Source organism: Metarhizium robertsii, assembly GCF_000187425.2.
Source record: "Metarhizium robertsii ARSEF 23 chromosome Unknown MAA_Scf_2, whole genome shotgun sequence".
NCBI lineage: Eukaryota > Fungi > Ascomycota > Sordariomycetes > Hypocreales > Clavicipitaceae > Metarhizium > Metarhizium robertsii.
Genome location: NW_011942160.1, coordinates 4,857,160 through 4,879,103, shown reverse-complemented (window position 1 = coordinate 4,879,103; position 21,944 = coordinate 4,857,160). Strand labels below are relative to the sequence as shown.

At 51.5% G+C, this 21,944-nt stretch overlaps 7 protein-coding genes across 7 annotated transcripts; 4 read left to right on the top strand and 3 right to left on the bottom strand.

The window, feature by feature from the left end:
* Positions 1-451: 451 nt before the first annotated feature.
* Positions 452-1,822, top strand: MAA_05027 (Ribonuclease T2; the record flags this gene model as incomplete). The annotated part of the gene is made up of 5 exons (XM_007823025.1): positions 452-554; positions 671-726; positions 801-894; positions 1,048-1,313; positions 1,409-1,822. The coding sequence occupies 5 exons, from the start codon at positions 452-454 to the stop codon at positions 1,820-1,822; spliced, it is 933 nt and encodes a 310-aa protein (XP_007821216.1).
* Positions 1,823-2,189: 367 nt separating this feature from the next.
* MAA_05028 (Translocation protein Sec62) lies at positions 2,190-3,490 on the bottom strand (the record flags this gene model as incomplete). The annotated part of the gene is made up of 3 exons (XM_007823026.1): positions 2,190-2,408; positions 2,461-3,011; positions 3,067-3,490. 3 exons carry the CDS (start codon positions 3,488-3,490, stop codon positions 2,190-2,192), a joined length of 1,194 nt encoding a protein of 397 aa, XP_007821217.1.
* A 455-nt stretch (positions 3,491-3,945) lies between these two features.
* Positions 3,946-4,485, top strand: MAA_05029 (Mediator complex, subunit Med21/Med9; the record flags this gene model as incomplete). The annotated part of the gene is made up of 3 exons (XM_007823027.1): positions 3,946-3,987; positions 4,050-4,199; positions 4,300-4,485. The coding sequence occupies 3 exons, from the start codon at positions 3,946-3,948 to the stop codon at positions 4,483-4,485; spliced, it is 378 nt and encodes a 125-aa protein (XP_007821218.1).
* Positions 4,486-4,762: 277 nt separating this feature from the next.
* MAA_05030 (pyrimidine 5'-nucleotidase) lies at positions 4,763-5,664 on the bottom strand (the record flags this gene model as incomplete). The annotated part of the gene is made up of 4 exons (XM_007823028.2): positions 4,763-4,926; positions 4,996-5,457; positions 5,515-5,543; positions 5,618-5,664. The coding sequence occupies 4 exons, from the start codon at positions 5,662-5,664 to the stop codon at positions 4,763-4,765; spliced, it is 702 nt and encodes a 233-aa protein (XP_007821219.2).
* Positions 5,665-7,205: 1,541 nt separating this feature from the next.
* Positions 7,206-9,683, top strand: MAA_05031 (uncharacterized protein; the record flags this gene model as incomplete). The annotated part of the gene is made up of 1 exon (XM_007823029.1): positions 7,206-9,683. The coding sequence occupies one exon, from the start codon at positions 7,206-7,208 to the stop codon at positions 9,681-9,683; it is 2,478 nt and encodes an 825-aa protein (XP_007821220.1).
* Positions 9,684-14,988: 5,305 nt separating this feature from the next.
* Positions 14,989-18,363, top strand: MAA_05032 (RNA binding effector protein Scp160; the record flags this gene model as incomplete). The annotated part of the gene is made up of 7 exons (XM_007823030.2): positions 14,989-15,489; positions 15,587-15,856; positions 15,974-16,435; positions 16,491-16,803; positions 16,858-17,100; positions 17,162-17,283; positions 17,344-18,363. The coding sequence occupies 7 exons, from the start codon at positions 14,989-14,991 to the stop codon at positions 18,361-18,363; spliced, it is 2,931 nt and encodes a 976-aa protein (XP_007821221.2).
* Positions 18,364-19,699: 1,336 nt separating this feature from the next.
* On the bottom strand, positions 19,700-21,727 carry MAA_05033 (DEAD/DEAH box helicase; the record flags this gene model as incomplete). The annotated part of the gene is made up of 2 exons (XM_007823031.1): positions 19,700-21,433; positions 21,506-21,727. 2 exons carry the CDS (start codon positions 21,725-21,727, stop codon positions 19,700-19,702), a joined length of 1,956 nt encoding a protein of 651 aa, XP_007821222.1.
* Between the last annotated feature and the right edge of the window lie 217 nt (positions 21,728-21,944).

The following is a 21,944-nucleotide window of genomic DNA, read 5'->3' as shown; positions in this document are numbered from 1 at the left end:
TAGTCTTAGCTAAGCAGAAAAGTGGGGCTAGTATCAGGTGGGCACCTGGACCTAATATCATGTCTTCTAGGTCCTCGTTCCACGCTGGCCCGTCGTTCCGCAGCGGGAGAGTTGCTCAATCAGGCAGAGGCAAGCTTCTTCATCGCGGCGTCGCCTCTTTTTCTTGGTGCCAATTGGTCTATTGTGCCCGCGGCTGGCTGAAGCGCCTCCGTAAGCGTAGACCGAAGCATGACCTTGTCAATTGAGCAAGGAAAGCTACAGACGGTTGGACGTCATCGGTCGCACGTGGGGGAGCTACCAGTCTTAAATTCTGGACGTCTGGACTCTGCAGCCTGCTTGATCGAGATGCTTGCCCTCCTGTCTTGTTTCCCGTCATTTCTCACAAGGTATCCCATTGAGGTCGAAGGCGGCATTCTATATTCCTCTGTCGAGGGTTGAACCGGCTGCAGCAATGCGTCGTGCTTGTCTTGTCCTGGGGCTTGTGGGCTTGGCCGAGGTGGCTGTTGCGGGATTGTATCCGGGAATTACGCCCGATAACCACACCTGTGCTCTCGGTACGTGACGCTTGGGCTTCTGCAGCTGCCGTGTCGATTTTGTATTGTGTGTGTACATGTTAACAGGTGCGGTGTGAATACTGTAGTCGAGCCGGTGCTTTCTTGCTCGTGCAAAGCGAAGCTCGACAAGGTCAAGGACACGTGCTGCGTTGAGACGTTTGGCGGCCTGTTGGTTAGTTTTGCGCGCCTCCAGACCTTGAATGCCTGAATGGAACTCGAGCATCTGACGGAATTGCTTCTCAACAGGTGGCCACTCAACTGTGGAGCACCTTCACCGGGCTGGAAGACAAAGGCCAGATCTATCCCAAGAACGACTGGTCCATCCACGGCCTGTGGCCCGGTAAGCAAGCAAGCCATCCTCGCGCCTGTGCGGAAAACAGCAGACAGACTCATTTCTAACACTGCACAGATTTCTGCAACGGTACAGCTAGCTTCCCGCACCTCTCTGTTTCCTCCCCGCAATCTCTTTCAATAACATCTAACTCATGTCCAGGCTCGTACACGCAATACTGCGACCTAAGCCGTCAATATGACCCCAAGCCCTCCCCCAACACCACCAACGGCCAGCCTGGCGGCACCCCCGTCCCAGCATACAAGGGCGAATCCATTGAGACGTGGTTCGGGCCCTACGGCAAGCTCGATCTCCTCGCCTACATGAACAAGTATTGGGTGAGCCAGCTCGACCCCAACTGGGTCTTCTGGGCGCACGAGTTCTCCAAGCATGCCACCTGTTTCTCTACCTTCCAGAAAGAATGCTACGTAAGCACATCGCCTCCCTTGCTCGACAACCACACAAGCCGCCTTGGGCTTGAGCCCCCCCTGAGCTCTTGACATTGACTCACCCCGTGGCACAGGGCCCCAAGGCCGCTGAGCACGACGACCTGTTCGACTTCTTCGAGACAGTCGTCGCCTGGCAGCGCCGCCTCCCCTCGTTCCGCTGGCTCAGCGACGCGGGCATCCGCCCTTCCAACAGGACCAGCTACACCCTCTCTGACATCCAGCACGCTCTGACCAAGGAATTCGGCCAGCAGCCCTTCATTGGCTGCGGCGGCCCCAAGTACAACGAGACAGAGGCCGGTAAGGGATCAAAGGATAATGGGCGCACGGAGATCAACGAGCTTTGGTATTTCTACCACGTCAACGGGACGCCTCAGCGTGGCGATGCGGAGAAATTGGATGCTGGCAAGGCGGGTGGCCGGCTGACGACTTGTGCGCAAGCCAAGGGTGCCATCAAGTATTATGAGCGCACCAAGGGGAGCGAGGAGTGACTCCTAGAATAATGAGCTTTTTGGAATGTAAATAAAAGCAAGTTTATTGTGGTTGGAGATGCCATGAATACACACACACACACACACACATATATGCAGTTCTCTACGGGTTCGTCACATCAAGCTTGCCCTTTTTTTTTCTTTTTTTTCTTCTTTTTCTTCTTTTTTGGCAAACATGACCTTTTATCATGATTCAATTCCTACTCTCCTACTCTGTCAATCTAGAGACAGCTCCTGCTCCTGCATCCACACCAAAAGCATTGCCTCATCTCTCCAACACAATTAAACGCCATCAGGTCTCCATAGAAATCTTTTTATTCTTCCACCTGCTCATCGGCCCCACAACCCGTTCGTCGCCTTATACGCTTTACTCGTCGTCAGCAAGCTCCTCAACCTTGGGAGCTTCGTAGTGCCGTTGCTGGACATTGCCAACATTGATCTGGGTATCAGTGCCTGTAGTTGTCGCAGTGGTTGGTGCTATCTGACCAGTCGAAGCGGCAAAGGCATTGTTAGGGACTTTGCCCGAAGCGCGGGCTGCGGATTTAGCCTTCTTCTTCTTCTTCTTGTCGGCGGCAGACTGGGCAATCTGTTAGCATGTCTGGTGTTGCGTCATTTGTCAAGGACCAAGGCCGACTTACCTCATGCCAGGCCCAAACAGGTCGGAAACTATCCATAAACGACACATCTTCCCAAAGGTTGGGATACAGCCAGAGACCGGGAGGCACAGCAAAGTATGTAACGCAGAAGAGGATGACACGGAAGATAGCCATGAGGAAAAACAGACCCAGGAGACCAAGAAGACCCCAACTAAGGTAGTAGACACCTTGTCGCAGCTTCAGTGGCCACAAGGGATAGAGAACTATGATGAAGATCAGGACCAGTGCCAAAGCGGCATACAGCTGGCGCTTCACTTGGCTGCCTTCCCATAGCCACACGTAGTACATGTCGTCACCAGCATCCTGCTGTTGCTCAATGCGAACGTTCCATTGGCCCTTTGTTCGCTTGGGTTTCTTGCCATTGGGTCCTTCTTCGGGTTCAATCTTGCTGACTCTCAGAGCAAGCATGCTTAATGGAAGGAGTTTGAAGGCGTTCTCGAGCGATGCCCGGTCCGTGATTTCGGGTAGGAGAGGGTTCTTCTTTCGTGCTTTTTCGTACGCTGGCGTTTGTAGGGCTCGCAGTGCTCGCTTGACTGCGGAAATCAGGGTTAGCTCGACATGTTTTTTGCAGCTCAACGGCCGACATACCTCTAAACATATCCTTTCGCTCTCCGTTCAGAATACTCGTACGAGGTTTAAGGTCCTGGCCTTTCAAGAACTTGGCTAGTGCTAGAGCCTTGGGGTTTGGAGGACCAGGGACAATTGGCTGAGGCTGTCCTTGCTGGTGATTGTGATGGTGGTGTCCGTCGCCGTGATCATGGTTGCAGTGTTCTCCATGAACGTGTTCGCCTGTCTCAGCTTGCTGCTGCTGCATCATGCGCATTCGTTGCTGCTCCATCGCCTGTTTCTTGATGTGCTCAATGAATTCGGGAACAGTCATCCCGGCCTTTTCAGCATCCTCAGCAACCCGCCGCTGAATCTCGGCAATCTGCTCAGGCGTGGGACGCTGGCCAGGCATTGGCATGGGAATGCCGCCTTGAGGAGGACCGTTGGGCGGCGGCGGTGCTGACATTGTGAATTAGGGCCTGAGCCGCGATTAGGTACAACAAAGCGAATGTATCGGTCTTGTAATAAATAAGTAAATGGGAGCGGCAGGTTCAACGCCGTACGGAAAAAGTGGTGGAATCAGACGGGGGAGGCACTAAGAACAAGGTGAGATGTGGCCCTCTGGCATCATTATTTTACCATGCTCACTGACAACAAGGTGTTCACTTCCCAAAGCCGGCCCACGGGCGCCTTGGGCTCGTGGGCCGGATCGTCTATTCCCCGTGGTCCGGCAGACGGACTAGCAGCTGACAGTGCGCAGTCACAGTGCATTTTGCCAACTTGCACCTCCAGATGTCAATGCGAAACCAGGCAATCGCAAGTGTCCAATCACTGGCAATCAGCCTCCAAACAACAAGCCGTGAGCTGCTCTGAACTGCTTTGTCGTGGCCTCGCAATTAATCGCATTCCACCCAGCGCATAATGGGCGATCGGTTAACACAGCTGCAAGACGCAGTTGACCAGGTATTGCAACCGCCACCGCTGCGTCACCCTGTGGACGTCAACCAACTAACCCTCTGGCACAGCTCGCGCAGCAGTTCGTCGCATGTTTGCATTTCGTCCAGAGACGGCACGATCTCGAGACGCTGGGTCCAAACGACAAAGTTAGAGACATAAAACAGGAACCTCATCAGAGGGAAGGTGAGGACATGAAGCACAGCCAGCGCCCAATTGTTGTACGTGGCACTGACGATCTGCGGAGTCGACCCATTGCCTGCGGATGAATTCGCTGCCGGGCTTAAAGAGCTATCGCGTGACCTGATAATCAAAGAACAGCAAATAGAGGTGTTAATATCGAACCTCCCCGGGCTAGACAACAGCGAACGAGACCAAGAACGAAATATCAAGGACCTCGAGGAGGACCTGAAGGCGGCAGAAGCGCAACGGCAAGATGCTCTGAAGGAGAGAGATCAAATCCTGGCCGAGTTAGACTCTGTTATCCGCAGCGTCCGGCGGCCATGAAGTAATCCCTCGAACGTGTAGGGCCTTGGTGATATTCATTGCATAGCGTGGCGTTGGGGACGATTTTCAACCCATGAGCTCACAGTCGTGGGGTCATGCCTGGAGCTGTTTATGAATGATGAATTATTTTGTTATATGGCATCTATTGTTACGTCCACATCTACGTGAAATCTAGACCTTGGCAAGAAAGGTCCAAAGTTGAACAGGCCCTTGCCTCGACGCTTTATTCCGCTGGCTCTCTCTCTATATCCCGGTGGAGGAAAATCAAACTCTGCGCTCAAACCGGTTTAAAGAACTGCGGGTAAACGGCTCGCAGTTCACTTAGGTGGCGAATCTGGAACTGCGAAGCTGTCTTTTCAGGTACCGGTAGACCTTCTTCGACCAAATGCGCTGCAGTCCAGCCGAAATCTCTGGCTTTGGTGCAGTTTAAATACGAATCATCTGCCGGTTATTAGTAAGGGACCTGTCTGCCGATATGGCCTCCAGATATGAAAGGCGGCGTTCACATACCAACAAAGTAGCAGTCTTTGACGTCGCTGACACCAGCTTCACGCATGCCCTTTTTGTACATGTCAGGGTGCGGCTTGCAGATCAGGGGCATTTGTGAGTAGTCACAGTAGGTGAGACCATCAAAGAGATCCTCAATGCCAAGGAGGCGGACAACCCTCTTGGCATGGGTGACGTAGGCATTGGTAAAGAGCCAAATCTTGACCTTGGATTTGTCAATACCCTCCAACAGTTTCCGCAGCTCCGGGTCAGGTTTGATAATGTCTTGTAGTGGTAAGGCGTCGTCGACCTCGGCATTATATTCCAAAGGGTTGATCTGGTGGTGGCGGACAAGGCCTTCAATGGCCAGCCCATAACTAGTGTAGTACTCCTTGTGAAGCCTGACAGCTTCCTCCCAGGGAAGGTCAAGGTGTTTAGCAAAGTACTTGTCAATCAGTTCTGCCATCAGGTCCTGGACTTTGGTGCCTTTGGGAAAAGTTAGCACATGCGCTGACTCATCGACTATCATGGTCAAAGGCTCACTTCGTGAGTAGAGACAATTGTCAATATCACTTTCAAAGTAAAGATGCCATTAGTCCCCGTGATTTCAGTAAGTAACTTCCGTATAATTGCACGTTGCACATACAAGAAAAGCACCGGTTTGCCGGGCCCTGTTCCGTTAACGACAGTCATGGTCTGAATAGGATGTGAGGCGGCAGAAAGCGGCGGACGCTGCTGGCAGCTTTTGGGGAGTCGAAATTGATGATTGGGTCGAAGGCGCGGAGAGTAGACAAAACGGCCCAAAAGATGAGAACCCGTACGCCTCATATGTTGTTGAAGAAGAGAGTATTAGGCCTCGTTTTCGGAGTTGCATGGCGAATGGAGTTTCTGCACGTGTGTTGGTTGACTCGGGGTGGACTTGGACCTGCGCCGTGCAGATCAGCGAGTACGGACGGAGGTTAGTAGGGTCCATGTCCTGATGTCCTCTGATAGGATGACCACTTGGGCAAAGAAGTCCATCCTGGACTGCGCAACGCACTTGATGCGGCGCAGGATTTTAGCCAATAGACTACGTGGGTATACAGGAGCTACATATTTAAACCAAAGTTATGTGCCATGTATTATTTTGGCACTGAGACCTTGCCGAAGTTGATTTTCTTGTCAGTGACAGCAGAGTACCACGGTGTCCGGAATACGGAGTCTACATGAAGTCTGGTGGCCAGCCCGATGCTAACCAGCCTGTAATAGCCCCACATGCACTATTATACAGTGCAGCTGAAGATCAATTTGATATTGAATTTGTTACCGAGTACTGACAAGCGCTTTGCGGGCTTAAATGCACATCAGATACTGTGACTGGTAGGTTGAAGTACTTAAAGATAGAGTCTGATGCAACGCCCCGTATACACATAGATGGAGCTTCCAAGCTACGGAGTACCTACTAGGTACCTGGGTAATAGTCTCTACCTTTTCACCTCTGTCACTCTCGTCGTCAGTCTTGAACCATCGTTGCCTCGGACCTCATTTGTTCTGTCGCCATTAGCACTGGATATTACGGAGTACGACTTTCCGAACAGAGACAAAAAAAGAGCAATAGCTTTCAAATGTGAGGACCCTCAATAAGGATGTATTGTTCCGATCTGAGCCCTGACTCTGAAGATGAAAACGGATCTTGGAGGTAGTGCAAAGTTACTCCGTAAGTACACCATTGCCCTTTGAACGAACCAGCTGACCCAAACAGGCTGAACCTTCTTTGGCCTCCCTCCGGGTGTGACCAGCTCTTTGCCGCCTGCTTGTCCCACATGCAAATGGACCCGCATGAAACACTTTAGTGTCTGGAATAGCAGCAGCTGACTGGCCTGGAGGCCCCCCTTGCCTCAAGTTACTCAAAGGGCACCGTCGCAAGAATTTTGCCGGAGCGACACGTGCTCACCGCCCAATTCTTTGGGGTTGTATTCCGTACTTACCCAGCTTCGTCCGGACATCTGATGGTATGAACATTCTTGATTTATTTCTTCTCCTAACTTGTTAATCGGCCATCTACTGCACCCTCGCGCCGCAAATCGCCAGAAAGTTGTTATTACGTCATGGCAAGCGAATGCCAAGCTCTGCTGAGATTGTCATAGGTGCTTGTACAGGCGCACTTCTGCATTCCTAGTACTCCAAGGAGTTCATCGAGAGACTCGTGGATTGCCTGGACGGAATCCCGAGTTTGACGCGGTGTGCTGCGTGCAATGGCCCAGGCAGAGTCGGCAGCCTACGCGCCCACAGGCGCTGGGCTTTCGTCGACAAATTTGTCTGCTGAAGAAATTTTTGAGATTCAGCAGTACAGGAGGATTGTACAACTTCGCGATGCTATTTTGTCTGGCAAACATCCCACGCTGAAGCCACCGCCAGGGTCGAACACATCGCTAGAACCGTTGTCGCTTCGAAAAACCGCGCTGGAACCGAGATCGGAGGCAAGGCAGACTCGCGGTAGCAATGGCAATGGCGATGGCAATGGAGATATCTCCTCCGCTGCTTTTACCCAGCCTAATTCTGGCCCTCCCGAGCTGAACCCAATCTTTCTGGAAAAATCTGAGTCGCTCGTTAGAGCCGAGCTGCAGATCCAGCGGCAGCGCTTGGAACGCGCCATCAAGGAAGAAGTGGAACAGCGTCGGGCTGCAAAAAATGGCTCGGCAGAGCTCATACCTGACCTCGATTTATCTGATGTGCTCTCAAGAGCCCTTGTTTTGGCTCAGACTACGTCTGTACCAATCACCCATGGTGAGAACTTGACCGCTAATGCCGAAGCCACCAGTGATTCTTTGGACGACAGCACTTTTTATTCGTCTCGTCATGACACTCCCGAGTCTCATCTAACCTCACGTATTCGTAATCAATCTGAAGGAATTCAAACTACTAACTCTCAAGAACTTGATGTTGGAGAAGCCTCTCAACAGGCCAAAAACTTGTCACCAAGGCCTCACGATGATAACGGGGGCACAACGACTGGAACCTGTCCACCGCAGCTGAACGAGATCAATCATCTTCCGGAGACGGCAAGCGCCTCCAGACCTCCTTTCGCGAGCGTTGTTCCTGGGCTAAACAATTACGTCCAGGGAGCCAGCCAAACCAGGAGCAATGTTGCGAGCCAATCTGGAGAGAAAGATCATTTGGACGTGGAAGCAGCTAAGGATCACGAGCCATCGAATGCCTCTCATCATGGTAACAATGAACATCTTGACAGCCGCCCACCGTCCCCTCTCGTTCGAAACCATACCTTGCAACCTGTTGCACCACAGCCCACTCACCCTTCCGCTCTTAGCGCGTTGGCGACTGCGTCGTCGACGGTACATGATACGCCCATAGTTGGTGGCCGAAGCGGTATGGGCACTCTCGCACAAGTTGCCGCACTCAGAACCGAATCGAACATCGTAATTAGTCCCGATAGCTCCTCGCAGGGCGGAAAGAAGAAAGGGAAGAAGAAAAAGAAAAGGAAGGCAGACAGGCAAGCCCCAGAACCGGAGGCAGCTCCATACATCAAGCCTGAACCTAGATCGCCTTCACCGTTGACAGCCTCGTCTTATCTCCGCCCAACCAAGCGCCCTAGGCATGAGCAAGAGCCGCCTGTCAACGCCCAGCTCGAACCGCGGTATGTTCAGGATGATGGAGTCCAGTACATAACAAGACAGTACAGAGAAGAGCCGATACCAGTAGGATATGCCAGACCGGCTGCTTACCATCAGCCGCAGCCTGGTGATGTACGGTATCATAGTGGGGAGTACTACGATGTGCGACAGGTCCGTGGTGAAGATTTAGGGCCTCGTCCAGCACAGGTTGAGCATTCAACAATGTCGTACCCGGCTCGAGCCACGCCCGTCTCAAGATCAATTTCGCGGGTAATGGTGACTGATCCCTATCCGGCCCCCTCACGCCAATACCGTGAATATCGTGACGGCCCTCGAATGGCTGGTCACACAGAGGGCGACACATTCATCGCACCCTCGAGGTCAGCCCATACAAGGATATTGGTCGATGCCCATGGCCGTGAGTATATTGAGCCACTCCATCACTCACCATCTCGCATCTCTGCTACTTCCCCTTCCAGGCATGGTGAACATGAAGTGCTGTACGAACGCCTACCGCCCCGTGCCGTGTCTCGCCATCCTGCTCCGGGGCCCTATGAAGACGACGGCGTTGTTTACGCATCGTCTAACCAAACCTACGTCGTGCCTCGCCGTGTCGTAACACAGCCAGAGTATGTCGGCCATGATTACAGAGACGTATGGAAGAGGGAGATTTCGGCGAGAGGGCCACCACCTCATGGGGGATTTGTCCAAGTATTAGCTCCGTCAGAGAGAAGATACATTGAAGAAACCTATGGAGGTGGTCAGTCCAGTATGCGTCCAGTGGAAACCGTTCGATATCAGCTGCCTGCGGAGTATGGACGTGTTCCTAGTGTCCGACCAGAGGCGCAGGGAACAACAGATTTCAGAGCCAGTGCCCATCCAGATGGTCACCATGAAGTGCTCCAACCCTATATGAGAGAGTATCGTCCTGGTCAAATCCAAGAGCCCGTCGTGCAGCGAGGATTTAGCGCTCGACCAGGGGATCGTCCTTTAAACGGGCAGACCCGGGCCGGGGAAGAGATTGCATTTATTGAGCGGCCTCGTGGAGCCACTCAGGAGATAGTATATGCGGATGATATGAGGCGAGAAGTGTATAGATGATCGTAAAGGAGTCTAATGTCGACGATCTTGGGGTCAGTGATCCCGAAGAGGTCCGGGTGTTAGACTGATTTGGCTGAACCTGTTGTCGGATAGATACCCTCAATGAAATATATGTACGGTTACGCAGTCACCTTTTGAAGCAGGCATCATGAAGCATCATGAAGGAAAGTCAAGGACTTGTAATCCGTGTTGTCTAACGGGCACGTGTTCCCCTTGCAACGCCTCGATGTATAAGTGAACATTACCTTCAAATTTCGAAGTGTCGAGTTGCCGCGTGGCTTGTTGTTACTATTGGGTTTGGTTGCTTCCAATTTCTCTCATGCACAACGTGGGCACAAAACGTTGGGCAGTTGTATATTGCTCAGAACGTTGTAATCAAGTACTTCTTGCACTTCGCATACCCAAACTATTTTGTTCGACCTGGTAGCCCGCCGCTTGAGTCAATCTTGCATATTTGCAGCCTGCGCCTGTACGGAACACTTGGGAACCCCCGAAAGATGAAATCCTCAAAGATCTGCTGTTAGAATGCAATCATAGACCGGCTGGCTGGCCAACCTCGTGCGTACACAATGAGAAACCCATTCTCAATTATAAAGACGTTATCGGGAGATTCTAGCACTGCAATGTGCCTTTTCAGGCTTGGCAAGAAGGCAACACCTTGGGCCATGGAAATTTAACGTGCCCATCTCTTGCTACGGAGGATAAATGAATAGACTCATTGATGTCATTTCCCCCATCTTCCTCCACTACATTTATTCCTCTTTGATTACGTGTCCCCGAACTGTCTGGTGGCATCTAACATGGCTCATTAACGATCTGCCGAGGTACTGCGGCATTTCGTGCCCAGAAGCCCAGGCAAGTACGGCAAGAGCACTAAGCCGGACACGTCTCCAAGGCTGAGCCAGAGTATCCAAGCGTTGGACCAGAACGGCAGGCACATTCGACATGTCGCTACGGCATATCAATCTGTACATACAATATTGAAGTTGCTCTGACTCAATACTACTCCGTAAGTCATTCCCAGTTCGGACGAATCGAAACAGAGACAGACCCCTTGTCGCATCGGACGGCCCGTCTAGCTTTGAGACACTCCATTCTATAAATGACGGAGAAAACTGCAACACTCCCCAGCACTCGAGTGAGGAAGACGATCACTAGATACTGTGGGGTACTCTCGGGACGACGGAACACGGGAGATAAAGGCACACTTGGCTCGAGTAGGTGGGCAGTGCCAGATGCTGTTTGAACAGAGATGGGCAGGGGCAACGCCAAACTTAAGATCCCGCACGAGAACACCAAGAGGGAGACCAAAGATTCCCCGGGCCTCGCTCTCGAAACCGGCACTCAATTCGCTCATGCAGACACGAGACACTCGGGCCAGTGGAAATAGTATTGAAGTTTGGAGTACTTTGACCTGCTTGCGAGCCAGAGACTTCAAGGACCTGCATGCAAATTGTCCGTGGCCGTAAGTGGCTGGCCGCCTATCGGTCTCCCGGCAAGGAATGGAAGGGAATGACGGCCGCCATCCAGCAATCTTTACCGCGTTGTCCTGATAATAACAAACCACCAATCTCCCCTCTACCGGGAGAGACGGAACAAAACGCTGGCGGAAACAACGCACAGTGCGCACCGAGCGTTTGCCTTGCCCCTCGCCCCAGGGTTTGTTTGAATTGGAGCAGTCCAAAGGCTCTTGGGTTTGTTGGGTACGTACCTTAGGTAGGTATGTACATACCATCGCAGAACAAGTAGACTACTGCTACGTCCATGATCGTAATGTTGGCATACTGACTGTTGGCTAAGTTTTCACCAAACAAATCCCCAAAGAACCTATCAATATGCTCCGGTCATGTGGTTTGTTGTGACCCAGGAAATATGTAATAGATGCAAAGACCTCGGCCACTCGAATAGTCTGCTCTCCGTCAAGTACTCCGCACAATCCAATCAATCCATTTGGTCTATACTCCGTTCACGACATTGGAGGCACGAATCCACTAGGATCATCGAGCTGAAAATCCGTCCACGAACCCAAATTTACGTATCACCTGGCTGCGATAAGACGCTCGAGTGCTCCGTACATAGCAAAGTTACGAAAACAACTGCATGTTGTCCGAACCAAATGCTCGCCAGGACTCCTGTCGGCACCTGCAACAACATTCGAGGCTCGAGGATGCATATGGTTTATTGGAGAGAGCTTGGACCACCAGACCTCTCCCAAGTAGCCGCTAGCCATGTGGAGAGCTGGGATCGCAATTGCATGTGCCTTCTCAGCCGGGCAATCCTGCAAGCACAAGGGCCCCGGTTGTGTGTACTGGGCCAGGCACTTTGTGGATGATGACAGCTCAAGTGGAAGACGCTCTGAACAAGGGAAAGGAGCAGGCCTTCCCGCCAGCGTGTCGACAAAGCTGCTAATGAGCAGGCCTGTCTGCCGTTGGACGGGTCTCACATGGCGTTCGATACGTACGCGTAGCCAGCAATACAGTCCCAATCCGACGGATTGTACTTACTAGCACTTAGACACGCGTCTCTTCCTCCCTGCAACTTTCTATTTACACCATTGCCCATGTCACGAATGTTCGTGTTCACGAGACTGCCAATGGACCAAGACATGGTTTTGGCAGGCAGCCGTCCTTTTGGGTAAGACAAACCGGACCTGTCGATGGGGCAATGAAATCGACTTAGTCGTGTCGTCATTGGCTGTCAGGGTGTCTTCTCGACTGACTGCACGCCAATTCTGACATGGAGCCCGCAGCCACCGAGCGTTGCTTGCGTGCATGAGACGCAAGCACCAAAGTCCGAGTGCAGAGTGGACAATTCTTGATGGAGAACTCTGCTAGGCTTCGTACATGTACCTAGGTAGTCGTGCATTAGCCACTGGGTCTTCCAAGGCATTTCAATGGTCCTCCAAAAGGACAGGCTGGTCAGGACTGACTTCAACGTTCTGCAGCACAATTTGCCATGGCCCGAGTAACGGCAGTCAGTGGCATGGAATAATATCGGAGGGCCTGTCGACATGCCTTTTGACCCTGTTTGCCTGGGCAGAATCGGTGTACCTGACGCCAAACCTCCACCCTTCAGCAATGGCCTTATGATCTACCACTCACAGGCCAGATTCCACGTTGGCAGGCGTGCTTCGCCCACTTGTGAAGGGGCTGCCCTTGCTGCGTCCAACTCTGGTTCGTTCAATGATCGGTGTCCTTGTGAAGGCTTCGCACTTACTCCCCTGTCACGGCAGCGACAGTCAATGTTGGGGATGCGTTCCAGTGCCGAACACATCCCAAGTTCTGAAGCTGGCGGTGCCAGCCCATTCATGCCCACACGGGCGGGTCCGGGATACCTGGGTGCGTGGCAAAGTACTCAACATTGAAGTAAGTACTGGTACCCAGGCACCTCCTACAGGGGGATGAATACCTGCACCTCAACGCACAATTTACCGAGTACGGAGTACAGTTTGCGGCATTGGGGCTGTTACGCGCTGGGATCGAGGGCGTCAACTGGTCCATGTCAGCAGGGCAGGGCTAGGTGCTGGGATGTTTCTGAAGGTTCCATCCAGTTCGAACCAGTTGATGTCGTTGGGTCCTAGTGTCGACTTCCACTGCCTGCTCAAGTGAGCAGGTGGTTGGTCGATTCAATGGTCTGGTAATCTAGTACGCCGTATGTCAAGTACTCGGTACTTTGAAACTTGAGTAGCTTAAGTGCTGGTCCAGTGTACTCAAGTACTAAGTAGTATTGACGGAATACTTCTGTACGAGTACTTTGTACTTGGCACTATCAATGGGTGTCCCTGCGACCAGCAAGTGAGCGTTCGAGCTCGGAGACTCCCCACCACACGAAAGCGGGCAGAACCTAAAAGGACCAGACCATTCATGTTCCCAGCTGTCCATGGGTGACTGCTTAAGCAATGTTGCGTGCCAAGTTCCATCAATACCACTTGCTGCCCACAGTCAGACAGATTGTTGGTGTCCCGTCATCCTCACGTATTCTTGCCATGCTTTGAAGAGGTCTGTTGAGTCTTGTCCTTGGAGCACGACGTCGTGGCAGTCTTCCAACGCTTGAGAAGGCTGGATTTTGGCCTTTCCGTTTTGGCGAATGCCGCATGTTGCGTTGAATCCAAATTTAATGTCAGCTCATCATGGGCTCTCGTAATTGGACCGCTCCAAAGTCCTGAAGCAGCCCCAATTGCTGACGTTGGTTGCTTTGCGACCTGGGAGGGCCCTTTTGCATTGCCTGATTCTGTTCATCTCTTTGGCTCAGTGTCTGGCTTGAGTGTTGCGCCGTGCAGTTGCTCCGTATTCGCACCATCACACAAACCTGAGTCCCTCCCTGCCCAGAGAGAGACCCAACCACGCCGGCGTGTCGGCCATGCTCCACGTCGGTCCTGGCTGGCATGTTTGTACCGCGATGTGGTGCTGCCGAGTCCTGCCAATGATCTGCCCACTTCGGACCGTAGATTGTAGACTGGAGCCTACAAAGGCTACAGACTGTAGACCTGGTGGGCCAGCTGGGCTCTGGCTGTCTTCGTGTTGACGTTATTGTCCTCGTCCCAGGTCCATGGAGGGCGATGGCGTGGCTCGCTTCGTAGTAAGAAGCCTTTTTATCGGCACATGTAACAGCCAAATCCTGCCTGCTCCAGCACTGAGTCTTGGTGCTCATTAGTTATTTGTTGCTTCAATGGATATCGATGCATGTACTCGCTTGATATCCTTGTGCTAACATGAGCTAAGCTGTGTTGGATGTTAAAGGCATGGCCTGGCAGGTTGGCAGGCCCTGCTCAGTCCCCACTCCCTCCGCCTCTCCGCCCTCCTCGCTCACTTGCACGTCCTCATCCTCATCCTCGTCGTCTCCTCTCTTCTTTTCAACACCAACCGACGAAACAACCCATTCAACCAACAGAGAGGATCAGGAAAAGGAAAAGGACCTGCGTGTCAATCTTCTCTTCCCCTTTTCTATTCTCCCCTTCCCATACCCTCCCGCCCCCAGATTCTGTTTTCTTCACTTCCACCCAACGCATCGGATCCAGCTTTCCGTCGTCGATACCCCGGATACCCTCTCTTTCTTTCTTTATTTGACAATTCGCTTCGATTCTGCGCTTGTTGCCTGCGTTTTTGATGGTCTGCTCCTTGCCCCGGTGATACCCAAGCAGCCGTCTCTTTTTTTCTCACCCCAAGGTCACCGTTTCGCGCCCGCTAGTGCCTTCGCATGTCGCCTCTTCGTTGAGTCTGTGTCACCAAGCTGCTTCTACGCCCGCCCCGTCGTCGACAACAGGCCCTCCTAGCCTTGCCTTCTCGTGCGTTTTTGCCCACTCAATATGAACAAGCTGGCCAACATGCGTCACTGGTCCGAGAGGATGAGCCCGAACTTCGGAATGGGTCGTCCTAACATGCCTATGAATGGCCTCAACCCGCATCAAAAGAACGCGGCCCAGACCCTGGGCCCGATCAACTCACCACAGGCTGCCGATGCCTCTATTCACTACTCGTTCAACGTGCCATTCGCCTCCGACCTTGCGGGCCCCAATACCGAGGACATCGTCCATGCCACCACCGATGCCGTCCTCCGCTGGACGCACCCTGCCGATGCTCCCGACGATGTGCAAGTCCATGAGTTGCCGGTCCATGCCCAGAATCTGGCCAATCTCGGAAGACTATGTCGAGATTTGTCTGTTGGCCCACTGCCCATTGAGGCCCATGTCATCTCTTCCTCTCCTAAGAATGGCAAAGGCCAAGTTACTACGGTCTGCCTATCCGGCTCCCCGGAGCTAGTACACAAGAGTCGGGAGACTATTTTGAATGAGATACCCATCTCTTTGGTATGGAACCCTCGAAGTGAGCTGTATATGTTTCTACTAGGTTGCAGTGTACACTCGCAAACAAGAGTTGAGGTGCCCGTCTAACTGTGTTTGATAGCGTTGCACGACAATCGACATTGACGGAAACCTTGTTTGTGATATCAATGCTGGCGTGCTCAAGAAGCCCGTTGTAGAAACATTGGATCATATCTCTAGATTCTGTGGTGTAGATATCTTCTTGCTAGGGCCCAAGTTGACTCCCATAGTTGACGGCATGACGGGCGACTCGGAGTTGCGCATGGACCAGCGATGGAGAGTTGCTATTTACGGCGATATTCTCTCGTCAGAACATGCCAAAGCCCGTGTCTTGATTCACATTGATACTCTGGTATGACTTGTTCTCAGATTCCACAGTTCTTATTGGGAGGCAACACCCTCGTCATTGCAGAGAAACTCTGACGGAGTTGTTGTGTGTTTCTCTCTCTTTTACTAACTCTGCTTACAGCTTGGCCGTACGTTTGATGTCACGAAAATTGAGCTGTCCTTTCACCAACTTGTTTGTGGCCGCCATAGAAAGAACATCAAGTTGATTGAGTCATCTACCGGGACTGCTATTTACTTCCCACCCCTGTTCTCGCAGATGTATCGCTACTGTCCTCAAAATGCGACTCGCCGGGACCCCACCGATATCTTCATCACAGGTGAAACGATTCAGGCCATCGAACTTGCCAAGCAGAAGCTGCATGAGACTGTCTCTAGAATCCGGGTCTATATGAAGGACGTTACCATCCCCGCTGCCAAGATTGATAGTATCCTTCTAGGACGTCTTGATAAGGTTCGCAAGATTCTTGAGGCTAATGGAACGTACATCATGTTCCCCCCTCTGGCTTGCCAACGAACCATGGTCCGGGTCCAGGGGAGTGAGAGCCTACCTGTTGAACGCACGGTTCGAGAGATCATGTCACTGGTAAGTGTCCAGCAATGCTCTGTTCATACGCTCTTGTCCTGACATCCTCAACTAGGCTGGCCAATTTTATGGCGCTGGGTGGTACATGCAACAGCCTGAAGTCAGGCAGCAGCTCGCACCTGTTGAGATACGAACTATGCTGTCAGACATCTGTGCCAACGCAGAGGCGGATTTATCTTATGACAGAATGAGCTTCACTGTCACAGGATCTGATGATGCAGTAAAGTCTGCCTTGACTGTCATTTCTGATCTCAAGTTTGTTACCCAATCGCAGTATCAGATCCGTGTCAAGATTGAACTCGCCAACGAGCACAAGGAATTTGTGAGCGGCAAGAAGAATGGCAAGATCAATAAGATCATGGGCCAGAGTGAGTTCTTATCAGAGCCGCCTTACCGCATGTATTCTAACGAACATTTCCTAGGTAACGTACAGATCATCTTTGATGGGTTCAACGAATATAACTTCAACATTGATGTCATGGCAGCCAGCTACGATTCAATGAAGCAAGGTTTAACTTTGGTTGAACAGGAAATGCCTGCCTCCATCTCCTTCCATGTGCCTGATCAGTACCACAAGCGTATCATTGGCATTGGCGGACAGCATATCCAACGCATCATGAAGAAACATTCTGTCTTCGTGAAATTTTCCAATGCAATGGACAGAGGTATGACTTGATTGGCAAATCCTGCATGTCAAAGTTGTTTTTTTACTAACAGGTACCTCAGGCGGCATGGGACGCGAGGACGATGACATCAAGGTTGACAATGTCATCTGCCGTACCCCGGCTCGCAACGCCCAGAATCTAGATGCCGTTAAGAATGAGATTTTGGAAATGGTGGATCGTGCTGTAAGTGATGACCTCTGGAAACTAACAGAAGCCATTCCTAACGCTTTCGTGCCTTGTCAGGACTCCGAATACACCACACAAATTGCCAGCGTGGACCGCCTTTACCACCGTGAATTGATCGCCCGTCTCCCTGAAATCGATGAGCTGGAGCAAAAGTACAACTGCAAAATCAACTTCCCGAGCACTGAGGAAGCCAGCGATGAAGTTACCGTTACTGGCCCTCAGTGGCAGGTCCCTCACTGTGTGGACGAGCTTTTGGGTATGGTCCCTGACAAGCATGAATTGGTGCTGGCTCGCACGGCCGATCTAGTCAAGTTCTTGGAATCGCCCCAGTTCGCCACCGACCTGATATCGAAACTCAAAGCCCAGTACGAAGTGGAGGTTACGTATCATCAGAACCCGGACGAGCTGACTGAGGAAGGCTCTCCGACTGTTACCTTGGTCTGGGGTTTCACGCGTAATAACGCGGGCGGGCTCCGCGACGCCATTGATTTCCTCGAAGCTCAAATGGCTGCTGCCACCGTTGAAGCGAGCGTCGTCAAGGGATCCATCCCGCGCCCCAAGTCTGACTCTTTTGAGGACTCTTTGCAGTACTTTGATTCGAAGCTCCTCCAGCACGCTCCTGCCTCGTCCTCCAGCGACTCGCCTGTCAAAAGTGGCTTTGGTGCCGAGGTTGCTCGTGAGCGAAGCAGCATTCTTGACCGCCTTCGCAAGCCCGGCAGCATGACGTCTATTTCCTCGTTCCTTGACCGCAGAAAGAATAGCTCTCACTCGATGAATAGCAACTTCTTCAAGGGATCCAGCAACGTTTCCAAGTCGTCTTTAATCTCAATCGAGTCGACCCGAAGCTTCAACGCTGACCGAAACCCTTGGAACGACAGTGGAGTCAACCTGCCCGAGGACGAGAATCCTTGGGGACCACGACCGTTCAGCAAACATATGGACAACAAATTGGCCATCCCCCTTCCCGGCGATATTACGCCTCGCCATAATACCCGCGCGTCTGGAGACAGCGGTCGTCCATCTACTTCTCATTCCATGAATTCAGGATACCCCGCCCATATTGGGCCCTTCCGTTAGATTCCCCCGACTTAGAACACTTACATGCGAATACCCCGGCTGGATATACCCCTCACAGAATAAAAACAGAATACCCTGGAACTTCAGGTTCCATATCGGTCGGATTTTGATCTTGTTTTATAATGCGATGTTTCGAACTGAGTTGCGCTTTGTGTTTTGTTGTGATGCCGCAGATGCCTCATGAGATTTGCTTGATGTCCTTTTTTTTTTTTTTTTTTTGGTTACGTGGGCGCTTAGCTCAGTCTTGATGACTGCTATCGGTGCCTCCTTTATACCCGCGAGTTTGACCAAAGACATGCTTGAGGCCAAAAAAAAGTTTGAAGAAAATACCCTGGTTCAGATATACGTGGTAGAAGATGGGAATGATCTTCGGGGGCTTGCTCGTTTTACCCCTTGCAAATGGAAAGACTAGTGCATTGGAACTGAAGGGGTTGAGAAATGCGAAATCAATACATGGAGTGGATGAATGGTATATTTTCTGTTTTATTTTATTTCTGAAGGCAATTTGGCCCTCTAGCCGAGGTGAACAATCCTGGAGAGAATGGTGTCAGGAACTTGCCCTTTCAGTTCCGGATGAGATCTGATAGACTGCAGAACTCTTGGTTGTGGAGGTGGGTTGCAAGAACAACTGATGAAATATACCCGATTGAGTGCATTGAAATAAGGTTGCATGAATTTACGAATTGTGAATGTGTCGACTAGAATTAAGTGTTGTAGCAAAAATAAGGACAGACATCTGACCACTCGGGCGTGTCGTAAGCGTTGGGCGGCAGCTCTCTATACGTACTACTTTGCGTACTCAAATACGCCTCTACGTAGTACAGACTACAGCAATAATTATATCCTTGTAAGAAACAGAATAATGCCGCACACGAGGGCGACTGTACCCAGCGCTACACTCTGCGCCAGAGACTTCTTCCCATCCATCCACTTTTCCCAAAAGGAACTGAGAGCGAGCCATCGTGCAACGGCTGAGTTCGGGAGCATCCAGAATCCGCCGCAGGAGCAGAGGGATTCGGGGGTCGGGTTGTGTCAAGGACTTTCTCAATGTCGTTGGGGTCGAAAAAGAGCGATAATAGGTGTGTAGAATAGCCATTGACTGTAGAACTTGGGCTCTGCTCTGCTGACGAGGATACAGCTTTTAGGGTGATTTAAAGGGCACATGTAAATTAATTAAAAAAAAACCAATTCATTGTATACATGATGTAAACTAAATACAGCGTGGTATCGTCTAATGCCAAAATAGTCTATGCCGTTGAGCCCATACGCCAAAATGCCCCATCGTGATGATACAGTCTCGCCCGATCCCAATGAAAACTCGGTGGACTCTGCCGAGTTATGCCATGACAGGCCCAACCGTGACCCGCTCCCGGCTCTGTCTCGCTTCCAAAATATTCGTCTGCTTCTCTCTCCTGCGCTGCTCGGCTTCTATCCTCGCAAACTGCCCGCGAGCACCGTGCTTTAGTTTTGTAATCATGTCCGCCGCCTTGCCTTTTGTCAAATCCGACACCGTCAACGCTTTCGCCTTTCCACGTAATCTATTGACAAAGTCCAACTGTCCTTGTGTCGGCGGTAGCTTCCTCCACGATTGGTGTCGGTGGATAAAGCTATGCGGGAATGCGTTGGCCGCATAACTATCTGCTCCGTGAACCGCGTCGTTAAACGTAGCAGCTGTGAGAATCTCTCTCGGTGCGGCGAACGGGGATTTTGCCAACCCAGCAGGTAAAGCGCGGATCTCGAGTGCCCTGTACGTCGGAGATGAGGTCGTCACTGGCTCCTGGATTCGCTCGATACGGATATATGATCCGCTGGGAGCTGACAGGACGAATCTTTCGGGACCGACCTGTACCCAAGCATTCTGGCTGACGGCGCGGATGTGCCTCTCTCCAGACGTGTCAGCGATTAGGTCCAGCACAGAGGAGTAGTCGGTGAATGTGACCGCGTCGGCTGAGCTAGCTGCTGAGGTCGACCCATTCGAGTATGCTTCCTGATGCCTCGCTTCTTCTTCCCTTTGAGCCTCCTTTATCATTCTCATGTCTGTTACTGATGCCTTGTCCACCAACTCTTTCGGATCCAGACCAAATAATGTCGGCGTAGTCACAATGCCAGTTTCCAAACTTGAAACCAAATCAATGACGTGGCAATTCTTTTTCCCCGGGTGAAGCCGCATACCTCTCCCAATCATTTGAACAAGGAGATTTCGTGATCTCGTGGGTCTGCCGAGGACGATACAGTCAATGTTTGGTATGTCGGTTCCCTCGGTAAACACACCACAATTCACTAAAACAGGAAAACATCCTTTTTTGAAATCATGCAGGATCTCACTTCGTTCCTGCTTGGGAGTGTCGCCGGTCACGAAGCGAGCATCGTACCCGTATTCTCGAAATTTGCGTGCAAGCCCAGACACGTGAGCTAAATCTACACAGAAAACCAGGGTGCTTTTTCTGTCCCCGGCTTTAGCTGTCCAGCTCTTGACGGTAATGTCGTTGACTTCGTTGGTGTTGACAACCTTGGATAGCTCCCCCGTTTGAAAGTCACCAAAGGCGCCGTTTTTGACCTTGGACAGGTTGGCGGAAGACTCGACAGTGGTGAAAATGACATCCGAGAGCCATTTATCGGTAATCATGTCAACGTAGTCCTTGTGGTACACAATTTCGTCAATGGCAGCGCCAAGTTTGACACCGTCGAATCTGGAGAATGTGGCTGAGACGCCGATGAGTGTTGGTGACTCTCGTTGCTTCTGGTCTAGTCCGAAGTGCTTGAGAGTCTTGAGATATCCCGGGGCCACAATGTGGTGGGCCTCGTCCACCAAAACCAATTTAAATTCAGAGGGTTCAAACTTTTCTAAACGGTCCCTAGACGTAATGCTTTGTACACTGGCGATGGTAATGTCTGCTGCTCCCGAAGCATGAATCGAACCCATTTCAATTTCAATGGTCTTGTCCGGATATGCCAGTTGACAATGCCGGGCAGCCTGTTCCACTAGCTCACGACGATGAGCCAGAATGAGAGTGCGGTCCCCGCCATCTGAACGTGAATGCACTTTGTCAATGAGCTGGGTGAAGATAACCTGAGCCCTGTTAGCATTTGGCATGGCATTCAGAATACGGGTTGCTTGGAACTAAACACCAATCGAGCTTACAGTTTTGCCGCTTCCGGTAGCCAGTGATATCCCTACTCGTTTGTGACCTCGTCTCAGGGATAAGAGAACTGATTTGATGCATTCTTGCTGGTAGTCTCGGAGCTTTGGCTTGGAGGTAAGCGTAAGGCCAGCGACGAAGATTTTGAAAGGTGTGATCTTCCATGCAGGCTTGGTTGCCTCAACCGATGGTCTGGAGACGCATTTTGCAACGGTGCGTAGCATTGTACATTATGAGGTGGCCATGAAGTGTGTCGGCGAAATTTATCGAAACTGCCTGAGATGCCAAAATCTGGTGACAGACAGGGGCAGCTTTGATGCTGGCAAGCTGGTTGGCTGGCAAGGAAACCTTCTGCGTCGCGCCTGGACCCACTTTTCATTATGTCAGCGCGTTTGGCAAAACGTGGGATTGTAAAATATCAAGACCGGACGCAAGACCTGC